The 20,566-nt window shown below is 44.4% G+C and overlaps 1 protein-coding gene and 1 pseudogene across 9 annotated transcripts in view; both read left to right on the top strand.

Annotated features, from left to right (window-relative positions):
• Window positions 1-20,566, top strand: part of St8sia1 (ST8 alpha-N-acetyl-neuraminide alpha-2,8-sialyltransferase 1) — a 167,988-nt gene that overhangs the window by 9,117 nt on the left and 138,305 nt on the right. The window contains exon 1 of one of the 9 annotated variants that reach the window (XM_006506929.4): window positions 14,915-15,239. The exons of 1 other annotated variant lie outside the window; for it this stretch is intronic. Coding sequence is in view for 2 of the 8 variants with exons in the window: in XM_011241576.3 (XP_011239878.1) it covers window positions 16,644-16,876 (233 nt within the window). In the remaining 6 variants the exon portion in view is untranslated. Of the gene's footprint in view, window positions 1-14,914; window positions 15,240-15,270; window positions 15,437-15,479; window positions 17,043-20,566 lie in introns of those variants that run through there. 7 more of the 9 variants (XM_006506930.4, XM_011241576.3, XM_017321472.2 and 4 more) reach the window with 7 other exon arrangements.
• On the top strand, window positions 9,078-9,732 carry Gm7468 (annotated as a pseudogene).

Genomic DNA, 20,566 nt, shown 5'->3' with positions numbered 1-20,566 from the left:
GTGATATTAAAACTTTCTTAGCTGCAGTTCTGAGTTGTGAACTATTCATAGTCATATAATCAGCATTACCACAATTGAAATGCAGAACAGCTTTTCAGCCAGAGTGATTTATCATGATACCTTCTTATCATTTCCTGCAGAATCCCAGTGCCTGGTACCATTGAGCTAAGTGGTGCCTGTGGGAGCCTCCCTTTCTGCTACGTGAGGTAGTGGAATTGTACAGCAGAGCGTGTGGAGTGCATGGCTCCTTCCACTTACTGCGATGTGCTTGGAGATTTGTTCTTGTACTGATTGATGGCTGTTTTCTTCTGTTGACTCAGGGCCCTTTTATAAATGCTCCAGAATTCGACAGTCTCCAGTGAAAGGGTATTTAGGTGACTTCCACATTGGGCAACTATGTATTAGGCTGCTGTAAATATCTGCGCACAGGTTTTTGTGTGAATCGCATCTTTGTTTCTTTTGGATAAATAAAGGAGAGTGGGATTGCTGACTGTCTCAGGATGTCAAGTTTTCCCAGCAGCCTGTCAGGCTGCCTTCCTAACAATGATGGATGGGAGCTCTCTCTGCTTTGCACACAGTACTGCCAATGGCTCTTAGTTAATTAGTTAGTCTTTCATTACTTTATTAATTATTATTTAATTAATAGGATATTCTGGTAGATATTTAGTGATGGTTCACTCTAGTCTTTAAATAACCTCAGAATAAATTACAATGAGCTCCAGCTGTGGTAATTCTACCTTTGCATCTGGATTTTGTGAAAATGTGTATCAAAATCTCCTTCTCCTTTTTAATTTTTAATTTTTATTTGTCTCTTCCTTATTGGAGGCGGAGGATCATTTGTGGGAGGCAATTCTTGAGCTTCTGCCTCTGCTTCCATTGCAGAAGTGCTGGGATCACAGGTGTGCACATCTTTCCTTTGTTCCTAGTGACTTGGGGTTTTCAATGGGTTGCCTTTCCAGTGGGGCCTTTCTCAGCCCGCTGTGCTTCTCTTTTGGACACGAGAAACTACAGGGCCTTTAAGACTCAACCAGAGACAGTGGCTTCTCAGTTAGTTTTCTCGCACCAGAGAAAATTAAAGATGCAGACACTCACCGGCACGTTACTTATTATTTTTTAGACTATTTTGTGTGTGTATTTTGTGTGTGTATTTTGTGTGTGTATTTTATGTGTGTATTTTGTGTGTGTATTTTGTGTGTGTATTTTATGTGTGCATTTTGTGTGTGTGTTTTGTGTGTGTATTTTGTGTGTGTATTTTATGTGTGTATTTTATGTGTGTATTGTGTGTGTGTATTTTGTGGGAGTATTTTGTGTGTGTATTTTGTGTGTGTATTTTGTGTGTGTATTTTATGTGTGTAGGTGCTTTGCTTACCTGCATGCACCATGTGCCTGCTTGGTGGCCATGGAGACCACAAGGGGCATGAGATCCCTTGGACCTGGAACTATGGATGGTTGTGAGCCACCATGTGGGTGCTGGGAACTGGACCAGGGTCCTCTGCAGGAACAGCAAGAGCTCGTAAACACGGAGTGACCTCTCTAGTCTGAGTAGCAAACTTTACCTAGAGAAATTGAGGGAAAAAATGAAAGAAACACCTAAAAGTGGGTGTGGGGGATTCTCAAGAGAGAAAAAAGACCCTTCGGCTTCTTTGTCTGATCTTCATTGTAGGACTCGACTGAGAGTGGACAAATCGGTAATTGCATCAGCTGGCTGGTTAGCAAGCTCCACATTCTGACACGCGTCCCTGGCCCAGCCTGGGAGAAGATCATGCTGTGTTTATATGCTGCACACCCAGTCATGGGGATCTATTGGATAGTTTTGTGCCAACTTGATTCAAACTAGGGTCAGTCCTCTGCAAGGAGGGAATCTCAAATGAGGAAATGTCTCTCTCAGATTGGACTGTTGTCAAGTCTGTGGGGCATTTTCTTGATTAATGACCGATGGGGGAGGGCCCAGCCCACTGTGGGTGGTGCCTCCCCTGAGCAGATGATCCTGGGTTGTATAAGAAAGCAAGCTGAGCAAGCCATGGGGAGCAAGCCAGCAAGCAGTGTTTCTCCATGGCCTCTGCATCAATTCCTGCTTGAGGTTCCTTACTTGTGTTTCTGTCCTGACTTCCCTCAAGGGAACATTGCCTTGGGTCATCCCTGACTCCTGCTTGGCCAGTTGTTGAATGTGACTGTCTGCTAATGAATTCTCTCTGGCTTGTGATGCTACCTCCTGCCTTGCAAGTACCTCAACAGCTGTTAACTCTCTAGGCTCTTTGTTGTGGCTACCAATTGTTCCTGGCTGACTCCGTAACTGTGGGACAGTATAGGTTCTCTTTTCTGAAATAGGTGTGGGCTTTTTTAGAGTCTTTTGCAGCAAAGTGCATAAGCTAGGTCTTCTTCCAGCTCCAGCAGGCCTGCCCACACTGGCCCACACTGGCCCAGAGACCTGTGCTTTCTCCTCTCTGTCAGCTAGACTACCTCCTACCATGCTATGTTTCTTATTCCTGGTGTTCCTGACTTTGCCCTCTAAAACCTAATCTCTCCTTTAATGCCATCATCCACTGTGGGTGACTTGCAGTTCTCCCCATTTCCCACTTCCAACTTACAAAACATTGGCTCCTGCATCAGCTATGAAGCTTGTGTTTACTCTTATTAGCATATGCTAGTTAGACAGAACTTGATGCAGATTTTCATGGGTGTGTGATGTATTCTTTCTATACTCATCCCTCTCATTCTGTCACCATCAACCTCTTTCCCTTTCCATCTTTCCCAATTGCACATCTTTATTTATTTTTTGTTTATTTATTTTAATGTGTATGTGAGTGCTTTGCCTGCATCTGTGTCTGTGCACTACATACATACAATACCCAAGGAGGACAGAAGAGAGCATGAGAGCTCCATTTATTAATTATTATTGTTATTTTAAAGATTTATTTTATCTTTAATTATGTGTATGCATGTTTGTCATGTTTGGGTATGTACATGTGAGTGCAGGCACCTGAGGAGGCCAGAAGAGGGCGCTAGATCTTTTACAACTAAAGCTACAAACAGCTGTGAGGGGCATGTGGGTGATGGGCATTGGACTGGGGGTTCTGGAAGAGTGCTCTGTGTCATTCAGCCATCCTTTTGTTTGTTTGTTTTTGTCTTTCAAGACAGGGTTTCTCTGTGCAGCCTTGGCTGTCCTAGAACTCCCTCTGTAGACCAGGCTGGTCTTGAACTCAGAGATTCAGAAATCTGCCTGCCTACCAAGTGCTAGGATTAGAGACATATGCTACTACAACCATCTCAGACCTTGGATTAACTGATTGATTGATTATTTATTTACTTATTTGGTTTTTTTTTTTTTAAAGACAGGATTTCTCTGTGCAGTCATGGATGTCCTGGAATTTGCTTTGTAGACCAGGCTGGCCTCAAACTCAAAGATATCTGTTTTCCCTCAGCTTCTGAGTGCTGGGATTAAAGGTGTGGGCCACCACCACCCGGTATAAACCTAGGACTTTTATCTAGTAAAATTAACCTTAACTAACAAAGGCTAGAGTCTACTACATTCAGGAAAGTCAGAAATATGACTAGAAAAAGAGTAGTCCTCCCAAGAGAAGGAAATAGTGCCAAGCAGAAACTAAGATGGCATGATAAATAAATTTATTTTTCTTAATTCTTAGATTCACTTGAAAGTTAATCATTTAAAGTAATAGAAATTCTAACTACATGTAGGAACATATGGAACATGTATCTATCGATTATCTATTTATCTATGTATCTATCATCTATCATCTATTTATTATCTATGTATCTATTATCTATCATCTATCTAGCACTTCATTTATTTCTATCTAGTGTCTATCTGACAGCATATAGGAAGACCCTGACATACAGAGAAGTGAAATAAATGCCATCAATGTGGCAAGAATCAAGGAGGAAGACATGGGATCCCCTCCCCCACGCCTTAAGATACCCACACCACACAGTGTTGTTGAAAGGAAACATACCATAGTGAAAGCTCTGAACTTCAGTCGTGTGTTCTCGGGTCACAAAACTGACATTCCAATAAAGGAGATCAAATAGAGTTTATTATAACAGCTATTGATGACACTAGGGCTAATAAAGAGGGATAAAAAAAAGAAGCCGATCTATATTGGAACAATAAGGAAGATATTCAAGCATTCTTATGTAAGGAAACAAAGCCACTTGCACGACTCACCATGAGGTTGGGAGGCCGAGCAAGGCTCACACTTCTAACCCCAGCACTTAGAAGACAGCAAAAGATGATCACGGGCTCAAAAAATGTTCTAGCTAAGTAGTGAGACTTGTCTCAACACATTTTTAATTAGGGGTCTAGAGAGATGCCAGCTGTTCTTCAGAGGACCTATGTTTGAATTCCAGCACACACATGGTGTGATGGATTGCATATGCTCAGCCCAGGGAGTGGCACTCTTAGGAGATGTGGCCCTGTTGGAGTAGGTGTGGCCTTGATGGAGTAGGTGTGTCATTATGGGTATGGGCTTTAAGACCCTCATCCTAGCTGCTTGGAAGTCAGTATTCTGCTAGCAGCCTTCAGATAAAGATGTATAACTCTCAGCTTGTCCTGTACCATGCATGCTTGGCTGCTGCCATATTCCTGCCATGATGATAATGGCCTGAACCTCTGAACCTGAAAGTCAGCCCCAATTAAATGTTGTTCTTTATAAGACTTGCCTTGGCCACAGTGTCTCTTCACAGCAGTAAAGCCCTAACTAAGACACATGGTGACTCTCCACTGTTTGTGTTCTAGTTTCAGATTATTTGACATTCTCTCCTGGCTTCCAGAGGCACCGGGCACTAACATGGTGCACAGATATATGTACAGCCCAAACATGCATACACATACATTTTAAAAAAGATTAAACTAAAAGAAATGGGATATTTACACTGTCTCATTTGGGGCTAAAACACTAATACATAGAAAACTACATCTGGGGGATGAGTCCAGGCTGAGTTAGTATATAGCACTTACAGTCTGAGCAGTAAGACCTGAGTTCACTTCAGCACCCACATAAAAGGCAAGGACAGTGACTTGCAACTAGAATCCCACCTCTGTGGAGGCAAATCCAGGAAGAGCCGCTGGCCAGCCATCTAGACAAATTTCTGAGCTGTCAGTTCAGTGAGAAAACTTCTCTCAAAAATCAAAGATGCCCAGAGGCTCACCCAAAGCAGGCCGCTGCAAGTGTACGGTGGAGAGATGGAAGAGAAAGAGGAGCAGAAGGGTTCGAGCATAATGAAGTAAGGTAGAACTGGAGACTCAAGAGTGCTGTGGAACAGCTTCATGTGAGCATCCTGCCCTGCCACCAGAGGCCATGGTGACGTCCCAGGCCATGCCGCTGTTGAGGGCCAAGTCTGGGTCTCTGGCCATGCAACAACATGTCTGTGACCCATGTTACCACCAGAGGCCATGTGGATGTCCCTTGTCTGGGCTGCTGCCTGGGACCATGTTGATGGCCAAGGGCTATGCAGCGCAGGCTCCACTCCTCACTGGCTGAGGCACTCAGGAGAGCTGGACTTACACCGTGCCTGGGCAGCATGGGAAAGCCCATCCTGCAGGTATGGGCATGGGTGAACTGGTAGACTAATTCAGCTATCACTCAGGTCTGGATCCAGAGCTCCGAGTTAGCCCACCCCAGCATCTACCCCCTCTACAAACTGCTGGAGCACATGAAGGGGCAGGTCCTACAGATCCAAAGCTGCAGGATCTCCATGACACAGGGCATCAACAGGGTATCTGAGAGGAGTTCCTGTGAGGATCCAGCATCGATAGTGTAGCAGAAGCCTTGAACCATTGCAGTGAACATTTGCAAGTGAAAATGTTTGATTAAAAGGGTGTGCCGTGTGACACACTGCAGCTCTATGGCAATATATTTTGATTTAAATTTAAAGTTTTTAAATTCTATTTTGAGAGGGAGTTTGCAAGGTGGGTAGAAAGGGACTGGAGATGAGTGGGATTGGGTGCATCGTGATAAGAAATTCACAAAGAATCAATCAAAAGTTAAAAAAACAAAGGTGGGAAGAGCTTGAGAAAAAGACCCATGACTTCCACATATGTGTGCACTTGTCCTCACACACACAGTTGTACACACATGAACATGTAACATACCCAAAGTCTGATGTTCCAAATAACATGCTTGGCTTGAGAGATTTTTATCCTGAATTTCTTCTAAGATTGGAATAGAGAAGAAGAAATTTAGCTAACCAAGGCTGTATCAATGCCCAGTCACTTGGTGTGTTGGGTTTCTCCCATGACTGGGGTCTTCACTGATTGATCTGAGTCACAATAAATCAGATAGTTAATATAAATCACTCACTGCCCCTCCCCCGATCCCTTCCAGTTCAGGGAACGTGGCCATGAGGCAAGCTGTTGAGAATTAGCACACACACACACGCTGTATTTCTGCTATTAATTTCCATTTTTATTATATTTAAATACATTTTATTATTTATATTTGAGGCTTATAACATATATTATGGGATACAGATGGAAGGTAAATGGGTCATATAATGAAACCAAGTAACATACCATCACGTGCAGCTGCCGTCCTTGGTGACATGAACTGCTAATATCAACTTTTTTTTTTTTTTTACAATAATCTCTAACATAACACTACTCTATTTATTATAGTCTTTATGCTGTGTTACTTCTGTGGACTTAGTCATTCTTTGACTTAAAATCTCCCTATGTTTCTCTCTTCCTCATCTCTTGTCCATGCTCAGCACTGTTCTTTTTTTTTTCTCTCTGATTATTTTTCTAAAAATTCCCCACCTAAGGGCTGAGGTGACTCCCCAGAGGGTGCAATGCTCACTGTACAAGCACCATGAGCTGAGTTCAGATCTTCACAATGTTCAAGAAGGTGGGCGTGACGACGTGCATTCATAATCCCAGTGTTCCCCAAAGCAAGGTAGAAAGCAGAGACAGGAGGACCCCGGAAACTCACAGGCTTGCTCGTCAGGCGTGTTCAGGGGTGAGCAGGAGACTCCATCTCCGCTGAGGTGGAAAGTGGGGTCAGACACCTGAAGTCAGACTGAAAGGCTCAATTTTGATTTGATATTTACTCAGTTAATACAGCCCTTTGATGTCTCCCCAAGACTGTGTCATGTATGGTTATTAGTGTAGAGCTGAGGATTCCCTGCTGGACATCAGAGTCGTCTTCTGCCCACTTAACAAGTCAGTGAACTGGTACCTGCTAACACCCCCTCTCCATCAGCAGCTGGGGCATACTCCTCCCTTACCTTCCGTGATTAAATATCAAAGGAAACCTGTGCTTCTCTGGTAATGACACTACTCACAGCAGCCAAGAGTTAGAAACGTCCCAAATGCTCATAAAATGATGGATACAGAAATTTTGTGCATTTATAAAATGGAGGATTACTCAGCCATTAAAAAGAGTGAAACCCTGTCATGTTTGCCAATAGAAATGCATGTGGAGGACATTATGTTAAACAAACAAACAAAAAGCCAGGCTGGGTGTGTTGGCTCCTTCTTGTAATACCGGTGCTGGTGAGACAGAGACATATCTCTCTGAGGATACTGGCCTCTTTCCTAGCCTGCATGGTAAGCTCTAGCCCAGTGTCCCCATGACACTGGAGGTTGTCCTCACCTCTGCACACATGCATGAACATGTCCACACAACCATGCATGCACACTAAAGCAAAGCAACCATGAAGGGACTGAGACCATTCTCTGCTATAGCTTGTCACTCTGTCATACGCACTCATAAGAAAGTGGTTCATCTCATCCTTCCAGTCTGGGTTGGTACCCTGAGCAGCCCTTAGGCACGAACTCTGAAGCCAGTCCCACAACACCAGAGGAAGCTCCACTCCCAAGCACTCTAACACGCCCAGGATCATAGGATCAGAAGTGAAGAGGACACAACCCTGCCCCAGCATCAGAAGTCACTGGGATCAGTGGGACCCAGGCACTCAGGAACTCTGCCCAACAGTGGCAAGGTTCCTTCTGGTTTGGGCTGGTGCCCTGAGCAGACCTTGGGCATGAACTCCACAGCCAGTCTCACAACACCCAGAAAAAGCTCCACTCCAGGTACTCTAACAAGCCCAGGTCCACAGGATCCCAGGATCCCAGGAGCTTGGTCACACCAGGATCTCAGGATCCCAGAGGCAGCTCGACTCCCATGAGTTCTGACACACCCAGGATCTCAGGAATACAGAGACAGTTGAACTCTGAGGAGCTCTGATACAACCAGGATCACAGGAAGGACAGGCTCCAGTCAGATATAGCGAGGGCAAGTAGCACTAGAGATAGCCAGGTGGTGGGAGGCAAGCATAAGAACAGAAGCAACAGAAACAAAGGCTACTTGGTATTATCAGAACCCAATTCTCCCACCATAGCAAGTCCTGGATACACCATCACACCAGAAAAGCAAGATTCGGATCTAAAATCACTTCTCATGACGATGATAGAGGACTTTAATAAGGACATAACTCCCTTAAATACAGGAAAACACAGGTGTATTAGTCAGGGTTCTCTAGAGTCACAGAACTTATGGGTAGTCTCTATATAGTAAAGGAATTTATTGATGACTTACAGTCTGCAGCCCAATTCCCAACAATGGTTCAGTAGTAGCTGTGAGTGGAAGTCCAAGGATCTAGCAGTTACTCAGTCTCACACAGCAAGCAGGCGAAGGAGCAAGAGCGAGACTCCCTTCTTCCAATGTCCTTATATTGTCTCCAGCAGAAGGTGTAGCCCAGATTAAAGGTGTGTTCCACCACACCTTTAATCCCGGATGACCTTGAACTCGGAGATCTAATCTTCTGGAATCCATAGCCACTATGGCTCAAGATCTCCATCCCAAGATCTAGATCAGAAACTTCTATTTCCAAGCCTCAAGATAAGGGTCACTGGTGAGCCTTCCAATTCTGGATTGTAGTGCATTCCAAATATAGTCAAGTTGACAACCAGGAATAGCCACTACAACAGGTAAACAGCTAGAAGCCCTAAAAAGGAAACACAAAAATCTCTTAAAGAATTAGAGGGGCAGTACATTGAGCGCCATAGAGACAGCGCCCGGGGCAAGCACGAGCCAGATGGGCACTGGGCAACTCTGTGCCTCACGGAGGAAAATCACCTAAACATGGGCAAAGGAGATCCTAAGAAGCCGAGAGGCAAAATGTCCTCATATGCATTCTTTGTGCAAACCTGCTGGGAGGAGCACAAGAAGAAGCACCCGGATGCTTCTGTCAACTTCTCAGAGTTCTCCAAGAAGTGCTCAGAGAGGTGGAAGACCATGTCTGCTAAAGAAAAGGGGAAATTTGAAGATATGGCAAAGGCTGACAAGGCTCGTTATGAAAGAGAAATGAAAACCTACATACCTCCCCCTCCCCAAAGGGGAGACCAAAAAAGTTCAAGGACCTCAGTGCACCCAAGAGGCCTCCTTCGGCCTTCTTCTTGTTCTGTTCTGAGTACCACCCCAAAATCAAAGGTGAGCATCCTGACTTATCCATTGGTGATGTTGCAAAGAAACTAGGAGAGATGTGGAACAACACTGCAGCAGATGACAAGCAGCCCTATGAGAAGAAAGCCGCCAAGCTGAAGGAGAAGTAAGAGAAGGATATTGCTGCCTACAGAGCTAAAGGAAAACCTGATGCAGCAAAAAAGGGGGTGGTCAAGGCTGAAAAGAGCAAGAAAAAGAAGAGGAAGATGATGATGAGGAAGAAGAAGAAGAAGAAGAAGAAGAAGAAGAAGAAGAAGAAGAAGAAGAAGAAGAAGAAGAAGAAGAAGCAGAAGAAGAAGAAGAAGTTGGTTCTAGTGCAGTTTTTTTTCTTCTCTATAAAGCATTTAAACCCCTGTACACAACTCACTCCTTTTAAAGAAAAAAATTGAAATGTAAGGCTGTGTAAGATTTGTTTTTAAACTGTACAGTGTCTTTTTTTTTGTATAGTTAACACACTACCGAATGTGTCTTTAGATAGCCCTGTCCTGGTGGTATTTTTCAATAGCCACTAACCTTGCCTGGTACAGTCTGGGGGTTGTAAATTGGCATGGAAATTTAAAGCAGGTTCTTGTTGGTGCACAGCACAAATTAGTTATATATGGGGACAGTAGTTTGGGTTTTTTTTTCTTTTGGTTTTATTTTTGGGTTTTATTTTTTCATCTTCAGTTGTCTCTGATGCAGCTTATACGAAGATAATTGTTGTTCTGTTAATTGAATACCATTCTGTAATTGCAAAAAAAAAAGTGCAGCTGTTTTGTTGACATTCTGAATGCTTCTAAGTAAATACATTTTTTAATTAAAAAACAAAACAAAACAAACAAAACCAAAAAAACAAAAACAAAAACAAAACAAAACAAAAAAAAAAGAATTAGAGGAAAACACAATCAAACAGGTGATGGAAATGAACAAAACCATCCAAGATCTAAAAATGGAAATAGAAATAATGAAAGTACAAAGGGAGACAACCGTAGAGTTAGAAAACCTAGGAAAGAGGTCAGGAGTCATAGATGCAAGCATCACCAACAGACTTCAAAAGATAGACGAGAGAATCTCAGGTGCAGAAGATACCATAGAAAACATTGACACAACAGTCAAACAAAATTCAAAATACAAAAGGCTCCTAACCCAAAATATCCAGGAAATCCAGGACACAATGAGAAGATGAATCCTAAGGATAATAGGTATAGAAGAGAGCAAAGATTCTCAACTCAAAGGGCCAGAAAATATCTTCAACAAAATTATAGAAGAAAACTTCACTAACCTAAAGAAAGAGATGCCTATGAACATACAAGAAGCCTACAGAACTCCAAATAGACTGGACCAGAAAAGAAATTCATTCCCCTTGTCTCATAATAATCAAAACACCAAATGCACTAAACAAGGAAAGAATATTAAAAGCAGTAAGGAAAAAAGGTCAAGTAACATAGAAAGGCAAACCTATCAGAACTACACCAGACTTCTCACCAGAGTCTATGAAAGCTAGAAGATTTTGGATGATGTCATACAGACCCTAAGAGAACACAAATGCTAGCCCAGTCTATTATACCCAGCAAAACTCTCAATTACCATAGATGGAGAAAACAAGATATTCCATGACAAAACTAAATTTACACAATATCTTTCCATAAATCCAGCCCTACAAAGGATAATAGATAGAAAACACCAACACAAGAAGGGAAATTACACCCTAGAAAAAGCAAGAAAGTAATCTTTCAACAAACCCAAAAGAAGATAGCCACACAAACATAATTCTGCCTCTAACAACAAAAATAACAGGAAGTAACAATCACTTTTCCTTAATATCTCTTAACATCAATGGACTCAATTATCCAAAAAAGACATAGAATAACCGACTGGATACATAAACAGGACCCAGCATTTTGCTGCATACAGGAAGTGCATCTCAGTGACAAAGACAGACACTACCTCAGAGTAAAAGATTGGAAAACAATTTTCCAAGCAAACGGTCCCAAGAAACAAGCTGGAGTAGCTATTCTAATATCTAATAAAATCAACTTTCAACCAAAAGTTATCAAAAAATGATAAGGAAGGACACTTTATACTGGTCAAAGGAAAAATCTACCAAAATAAACTCTCAATTCTGAACATCTATGCTCCAAATGCAAGGGCAACCACATTCATAAGAGAAACTTTACTAAAGCTTAGCACACATGGCACCCCACTCAATAATAGTGGGAGACTTTAACACTCCACTCTTAGCAATGGACAAATCATGGAAACAGAAACTAAACAGAGACACAGTGAAACTAACAGAAGTTATGAACCAAATAGATCTAATTGATATTTATAGAACATTTCATCCTAAAGGAAAAGAATATACCTTCTTCTCAGCACCTCACTGTACCTTCTCCAAAATTGACCATATAATTGGTCACAAAACAGGTCTCAACATATATAAGAAGATTGAAATAACCCCATGCACCCTATCAGACCACCACTGACTAAGGATGGTCTTAAATACCAACAAAAACAATGGAAAGCACACATACACATGGAAGCTGAACAACACTCTACTCAATGATAACTTGGTCAAGGAAGAAATAAAGAAAGAAATTAAAGGCTTTTTAGAATTTAATGAAAATGAAGACAAATCATACCAAAACTTATGGGACACAAGGAAAGCAGTGGTAAGAGGAAAACTCATAGCTCTAAGTGCCTCCAAAAAGAAACTGGAGAGAGCATACACTAGCAGCTTGAGAGCACATCTGAAAACTCTAGAACAACAACAACAAAAAAAGCAAATTCATCCAAGAGAAGTAGACCACAGGAAATACTGAGACTCAGGACTAAAATCAACCAAATAGAAACAAAAAGAACTATACAAAGAATCAACAAAACCAGGAGCTGGTTCTTTGAAAAAAAATCAACAAGATAGATAAACCCTTAGCCAGACTAACCAGAAGGCACAGAGACAGTATCCAAAATTAATAAAATCAGAAATGAAAAGGGAGACATAACAGTGAAATATATCTTAAAATAACTATTCTATTTGTTGAATATTAACAGTTGAAAATATTAAAATCATGTCCTATGAAAAAAAGAAAAGGAAAGAAAGGAAGAAAGAAAGAAAGAAAGAAAAGAAAGGAAGGAAGAAAGAAAGAAAGTTCACCTCCATTGTCAGGTTGACTGCATGCAGGTATGCCCAGGGCATCGGTGAGGCAAGCTTTGTGTCTGTGGTAACATTTCCAGACAATTAGATCACAAGGCCTCTAAGCTAACCAGTGGCTTACTTTATTCATGAATTCATAATATAATAGCATTACTGGGAGGAAGTGAAAGGTAGGGAGAGGAAGTGGGTCACACTTAAAGGGAGTAAGTCTGCAGGAACAGACACCATGAGGTGCCTTCTTATCTGGCCTGGGAAAACAGAGCCAGCCATGGTAGACTGAGTCTTCTGTGAGCACCAGCTGACACCAGTCCCTCTTCTTCTAAGTTGCTGAGTTGGGTGTTTTGCCACCTGGTAACTGACACACATAGTAATGCAACTAGCTTGGAGCAGCTTGGAGTTTAGATTAATAGATTAATATTAATAGATTAATAGTTAATAAGTAACAGATGGGATTTGAGCAAGACTAGCCTGACATGGAGACCAGGGTTCCATCTAAGAACCATTTGTAGATTTTAACATGCTTGATCATTTAGTCCCCAAGCAAACCATGCATGTGTTCAGTATGAACACTCAGATGTAGACTATATCAGAATCCTAAGCCCCTTGCTGTAAGCCATTTAAATCACGTGCCCTGATGTCAGGTAAGATATTTAATTTAAAACACTAAGACACAGGAGTTAACACTTCACTTTACATGGTGCCGAGTTAGCAATGGTCCAAGTAATTTTGAGGCTGGACATTTTATAGCACCAAGAAGCAGTCCTTTCTTGAGTTTGCATGTGGACAGGTTTGCATTGGCAGTTGAGCCGACATGAAGAATGAAAGCTACCTTCCCTGCTTTCTCCCAGTCATGTAGACAAGGCCCATGGAGTTCTCACGTAGAACAGTCTTAGGTCCCAGTGGCTGAGGAAGAGTTCTGTACGAAAGTGCTTACAACAGAAAAGCTCATCTGAGAGTCTAAACATTGACCACAATCAGAAATTTCCAGAAGTATCTGGGGTGGGTCAAAGGGAATGAGAACAGGAACTACAGACCCCTGAGCAATACACTACAAAGACAGCATCATCATCATTTTATTATTGTTATTTATTATTATTATTGTTGTTATTAATTGCCATTGCTATTATTGTATGTGTGTGTAATGAGTATGAGTGAGCCTGTCATGGCATAGATGTGAGGGTCAGAGGACACATTTCAGCACTCAACTCTCTCTTTCTATGACGTGTTCTGGGGACAGAACTCCAGTCTCCAAGCTTGGGTGGCAAGTGCTTTGACCCATTGAAATGTCTTGCTGGCACGGAAGCTAGTGTTTTAGGTGGTCTGGGACTACCATGTTATCCAGGGAGAATTTAATGGCCACTTATCCTTGAATGAGTCAGTAGATTTGTATGTAGGAAGGGAGGAAAAACATATTTAAGACTGTGGCTACTATATGCTGACAGACATGACACCATGAAGACCTGGAAAGGTGAGGAAAATAACATTGTAGCCATTGTTAATGCTCCTGAGAACCAGAGGGTAACATCAGATAAAGGTTGCCCAGGGGTTGGGAAAGAAGGGGCCAGAGTGTTTACATTGTAGCGCAGTACTACAGTGTGTTACATTGTAATGCAGTACTAAATGGGAAAGGTTTTCATGGGTCCTCATGATCCCTGTATGATCTTTTGCTTGTAGGTTTATTTCGTTTACTGTAAATTCAGCTATATGGAGACCTGGAGGAAGAGAAATTGGGATCATTTGTGCTTTGTTTAAGTTATAGGGAGGAAAAGTGATTGATGATGTGTCTACAGCCCTCAAAGATGGCAAATGTCCCCATCTTGCCTTCCTAGAACAGAGGAAGTTTGGGGTGAGAGGGATCTTCATTTTATTTTAACATTTATTATATTTTAAAATTATGTGCCTGTAATGGTGTGGAGGTTTGTATATGTATGTGCAGGTGCCTTCAGAAGACCTCCCCTCCCCCTCCCCAGTCAGATATGTAATTGTGAGCTGCCTGCCCGCAGTGAGTGCTAGGAACTGAATACAGGTCCTCTAAAAGAGCAGCAAGCTTCTAACAGCGGCAAGAGCAGTCTTTTTTTTTTTTTTTTTTTTTTGGTTTTTCGAGACAGGGTTTCTCTGTGTAGCCCTGGCTGTCCTGGAACTCACTTTGTAGACCAGGCTGGCCTCGAACTCAGAGATCCGCCTGCCTCTGCCTCCCAAGTGCTGGGATTAAAGGCGTGCGCCACCACGCCCGGCGGTAAGAGCAGTCTTTATTTGCTTCTATCAGCGGCAAGGGCAGTCTTTATTTTAACTAACGGTATTTGGTTCCACTGGGGAGCATTGAGCAGTCTTCCTAAGAAAAGCATTGCAATGCTGGTAGAGGTTGGTTGGCACCAAAGTCTCAAGTTTCACCTCTCCCTACTGAAGGTGCTAAAAAAGACTGCAGGGCACAAACTAGTCACTGTGGGCCGTCTGGAGTGCTGCTCTTGGCTGAACAAATGGAACTGTGGCCTGAGATTTCAGTCCTGTGACGACTAAGCTAGCTGGTTTTGGAGGCTGCAGACTTTCTTCTTTGTCCTTGCACAGGATGCTTAAGCAAATAGAAGAGACTGCCGCTAGGAGGTACCCGAGCCTTTTCCGACTTCTGCTAGGGCGAGCAGAAATGGCTTACTGTGAGTCTCTCCTCTAGGCGGGTCCAGGCGGGTTGCACGTTTCCAAGGTCGTGGTTGTGATAAGCTTGCCTTTGCAGCCTTTTAAGAATAAACAGCTTTTTAGTCTACAGAGGCGTTATCTCCTCCAAGGTCTGCGGGAGAACACCAGCCACAAGCATATGAGGATGCCCCTCTGTTCTCGGAAGGGTGGAGGCAAGGTGGTGGATCCCAGTGTGCATGCATCTCCCCTTGTGCCCAGTAGCAGCAGTGTGTGTGTGTGTGTGTGTGTGTGTGTGTGTGTGTGTATGTGTGTGTGTGTGTTCGCGCGCGCGGACGTGTATGTGCGTGCCTGAGCGTGTGAGCTCGCGCCCGCGCGTGCACGCAAGTGCGTGCATGGAATCGTAGCTCAGCACGGGCTGATCTGATTAAGGGAGCCGAGGAAGGAATAAATATTCGCCAGCCTCCTCACTGCTCAGTTATAACCAATCAATTGCAGAAAGGAGAGGGAGACAGCAGCCTGGGCACAAGGTGTGCGGGTCCCCAATCTGTGCATACTCCGGGATAGACATATGCGCGTGTGCATGCACGCACCAGAGGGGCTGCTGCTCTTATTGTCTGCCTCCCTCTGCAGAGAACAAGGGCAGCGGCGAGGGGCCTGCACCCTGGGCTAGCGTCGCGGCCCCAAGCAGGTCACGGGAGGCAATTTCGCGGGTGGGGGAGGGCGGGGGAGACCTTGATTTCCACCAATCCCGGGGCGCGTGTCTGCGGAGTCCAGGGCGCAGCAGAAGGCTGCGGCGCACCGCTGAATGAACTGATGAGAGAGAGTTCTAGGTTTGCCCGTGAGGGGCGCGGAGTGAGGGTCCTGGCGGGCGCGGCCGAGGCGCCGGGGGTGGGGTAGCGGTCCCGGGCCATCGTGGAAATTTCCAAGGACTTGGTGTGGCGCGGAGAGCGCATCTGGGGGGTGCCGGGCACCGCGGCGGCGCAGGAGGCGGGGAAAGGGCGGTGCAGGGCGCAGGAGCATCTCTTTCTGGAAGGGACACAACCCATCAGACGTCCGGGAGCCAGCCGCGCCTCTTCCAGGACCCCAGCCGAGGGCGACGGTGATGCTGCAGTAAGGGCGGGAGCCACCGGCCCCACTGCTCTTAGACTCCTTCATCGCCCGCTGCCTGCAGGGAAAGAGACTAAGGCTTGTGATTTGCCCGGAGGCCACTTCCTTTAGCAAGACATCCCAGTAAAAGTTGCATTGGCGAAGATCCTTGTAGCTGACCTCTGGGGCCGTGGCGTGGGGGTTCCCCAGCCGTGCGTTTGCGAGCTGGAAAGCCAAAGGTGTGTGTGCATGGGGGGCCGGCCACTGGAGCATCCTTCACTGCCACTTTGTCCAGCGTTGTGCTGAGGGTACACTGACCCTGGGACATCGAGGCTGCGATGAGCCCCTGCGGGCGGGCCCTACATACGTCCAGAGGGGCCATGGCCATGCTAGCTCGGAAATTCCCGCGTACCCGGCTACCCGTAGGAGCCAGTGCCCTCTGTGTGGTGGTCCTCTGTTGGCTCTACATCTTCCCTGTCTACCGGCTGCCCAACGAGAAGGAGATTGTGCAAGGGGTGCTGGCACAGCGGACGGCTTGGAGGACGAACCAGACGTCAGCCAGTCTCTTCAGGTACCTACTGCTGGCCGTTGCTCCCCTCCAGCATCCCTTCCTGCTAGTGTGCAGAAGACAGGGTCGCTTGTGAGGCTTCTCTGTCCTGTGCCCTCTGTGCCGTGCCCAACCTAGAGACTTAAGTCAGGGTCTCTGTCCCATCCCTCATCCCAAGAGACGTTTCAAGGTACCTTTGCAAAATCAAGGATTTTTTTGGTCTGTCCCTAGTCTGTGTTGTATTTGCAATTGACCCATCTCTGTGGGAAGGGAGACCCAGAACAACTTAGAGACTGTTACTTTCAGAGAATTTATTTTTTAGCCTCCGTAGATGTTTGGTGCTAAAGAGAAGTAAGCTAGAAGTAGGTTAAGAAGCGTTCCGGGGCAGTTTGTAACACAAATCAACCATGCAGGAGTGATGGGCAAACCTCCAGTCACGAAACCATGAAAACTAGCCAGGCCTTCGCCGTGGCTTTGCGCAGTGTGTCCATTGCGAGTCCGGAGCACGGAACCATGACCCACTAAGGATCGGACCTGCACGATTTTTGTGTTGAAATTTCAACACATTTTTGATGACATATTTTCTCTTCTGACCAATTCTTCTGTAGAACAAGTTACTAGCCCAAGGTCATTCATTATCTACGACGAAGTCCAGGTGCCCAGGTGCTGGACTCTTTACCACTCCAAAGCACCAGTCCCCCCTTTTGTCTTAGTCTCAGGAATGTTTGTGGGAGGTGTACGTGAGGGAAGGGCTTGGATTCAGAAAACAAAACCCAAGGCCGCGTTTGAAAGAGGACAGCACAGGGTTCTCCAGCTGGTAGTTTCTCCTCTTGGGGGAGGTGCTAATTTGAGGAACAGAAGACAGGTTTGCAATAGAAGTTGGGTAGCTAGACTGCAGCGCAGACAACAAGCTCTTTGCATGTTACCTGCATGTTGGGGGAACTGGCCGGCTCGGACCAGGACCGCACCGGGACCCCGGGGCAGAGCCTTCTCATCTTCAGCTCTGGCGCCAATTTATTGCCTTGCTGGTCTTTTCTGGTAGTGGTCTGTGGGAGGAGCTGAGAGGCAGGCAAGAGCCAATAGAAACCTGTCCCACTGCTATTAAGGTCTAAAGCAAAAATCTTTAAAAATAAGTCATTTCCCTCCTTCCCTACTTTTGGAAAAGCTAGAGGTTAGACAGTTCTTCCAGAATCTAGAGGAATGTTTCCTTTCAAATTCAGAGGGGAGGTCTTTCTCTTTCTTCCTCACCAGACCATCGTCACTCTGCCATTGTTAGTTTTTAAAGTAATTCCACTGTCCTTGAAAGTACACAAAGACGATTCTTTTCCACCTTAGCAGGGCTGACTGTTGGGCTTCAAGGCAGGTGGAATGCATACCACCCTGTGGCTCTTTGCAGACAGAAGGCGCTTCTCAGTTCAAGAAATGGCTGGAAAGGAGTAAAGAACTCCCATTGGCTTGATGAAAGGACCTGTTATATATATTGAAGCCCTGTTTAAAAAAAATAGATTGCTTTTGAGAGGACACTGTCAAGAGCAAAAGGTTTCATGGTGGGATAAACAGAGGCAAATGGTTTCTGGGATACATTTGTTCCCTGTGGCCTTTAACCCCGGGGTGACCTTCATCCTTTAACTTGGTTTCTGCGTTCAGAGAATGACTTAGTTCAGTACAGCTTACATCCTCGGACTCGGTGTCTGCAAAACTGCAAAAACCACTTACTTCGTTGAAAACAAGCTAAACTTCAAATTAGAATCCAGAGTCTGCCCAGCGCCTGTGTTATAACTGGCCCCAGAGCAAATATCTCCAGGAAGTTACATTAAATCTTGGAATCTTGGCTTTCTTATTTATATAAAATGTAGACAATCATATTTCCTTCTAAGATTTAAATTATATATAAAAAGGGATACCCAATATCTGATACCATGTGGGTCCAGAAAGCGGTCAGTCTGAGATTGTGCTAATGCAACTTCCTGCAAATGGCACAACTTTAGAGATGGAATCTAGCCTGCATGTTGGAGTTCTGGGCATCACCTGTCAGTTATAGATGTATATTTATCCATGCTTCCCTCCTCGATCATATTGATAATTAATAGAGACAAGGAATTTGGAAAGACTTAGGAAATTTAATGTTTGTTAAGCTTAAAACACTTTTTTTTTTGCATTGAACATTTATAAAATTCCTCATTTTTGGATATCCGTGTTATTAGCTGGTGGGCAGGAGTATGTGGTTTTGATAGACAGGCGAACTAGAGGTCTTGGCGGTGTTAGAGTTTCCACTTTGGCAAGCGTGTGACTTTGTTATTCTAGTCTTAAACATCTTCATAGATACAAAGATGTATACACAAGTAGGCAATGCATATTTATGTGGGGAGACAGTTACAGACTTGTGGAATCCTGGGATAATATAGATATGTGTACATATAGAGAGATATACATGTAGGCATGTATTTGTAGTCACTTAGCCGATGTCTAGTGCATGACTGCTGTGCACCTTATGTGGGTCAAGCTCATCAGACCTGGGCATTTAGTGTGGAGGAGCTGACTTCTCACTAGGGACATATGACAAAGCAAATAAGTAAATAAACCAGAAGCGCCTTTCAAAGCTGTGTTGACGGAGAAGAGGGCTCCTGTATGTTTCCAACCCAGTGTCTCAGGTGCTCACTCACTGATTGGATTCCCCCTGGTTTTTCTGATCTACTTTTCCTGCCTCAGAACCTGTGGGCCAACTTCTCTGGTGGCGCTGCTCTCAAGGAGCCGGGAAACAGCATCATAGCAGCCCAGAGCTGTGATGGTTGTAAACTAACCAGGCTCTCACAAGGTTGTATATTATTGGCCCTTTTCTAGAAGTTCACTGTTCTCCTGTTCCTTTAGACAGACAGCTCACATGGCGAGGCATGCCAAGCTAGAGGGATGCTTGTCTCTCCACGAGCTCCTTACCCAATCCATTTGCTCTTTAGAAATGAGCCTCCATCTCGGACTACTGTGTAAGGTTTGGTTCTTAGCACCTGACATGGTAACAGTCATGACGTCACAACCCAGCGAACCAACTAGTACTATCTTGTAGTCAGTTCAGCTCTGCGAGGGCCTTATATATGGTTTCTTTTAAAAGGATTTATTTGTTTATTTTTAATTTATGGCTATAATTGTTTCACCTGCATGTGCACTACTTGTGTGCCTGGACTCCACGGAGGACAGAAAATGGCCCTGGATCCTCTGCAACTGGAGTTACAGATGGTTGTGAACTGGGTGCTGGGAACTGAACTAGGGTCCTGTACATGAGCAGCAAATGCTAACTGCTGGGCCACCTCTACAGCACCCTCCCCTGCTTTGTCAACTCCAATTCCCTTGAGAAACTTGTATTAACGAATAAAGATGAATGTGCCTTGGTTCCTTAAACAGAAGGACTTTCTAGACTCCCACAGGAAGAACAAACTTCAGTAACCCACTGGACATTGAGCCACCCAGGAAAGGCAGCAGGGCTGAGGGAAGAAGACACTGGGACTGACCAATTGTGGTTGTGACTCTTCCTACTTGTGGATTATTGGTGACACAAGCTACTCTCAGAGCTTTCTTCCCCAGCTTGTGAAATAAGATGTGTGAGAATTCTACAAGGTCCATAGAGCAGTAAGTGTGCACAGAATACCAGCCACATCTCTGCCTGATTCAGGGGCATGGAAGTGTAAGCCAAGTACAGGGGAAGTTCAAGACTTGCTCCTT

This window comes from Mus musculus, chromosome 6, assembly GCF_000001635.26.
Source record: "Mus musculus strain C57BL/6J chromosome 6, GRCm38.p6 C57BL/6J".
NCBI classification, from domain to species: Eukaryota; Metazoa; Chordata; class Mammalia; order Rodentia; family Muridae; genus Mus; species Mus musculus.
Note: the sequence above shows the minus strand (reverse complement) of the source record. Positions and strands in the feature narration are given on the sequence as shown.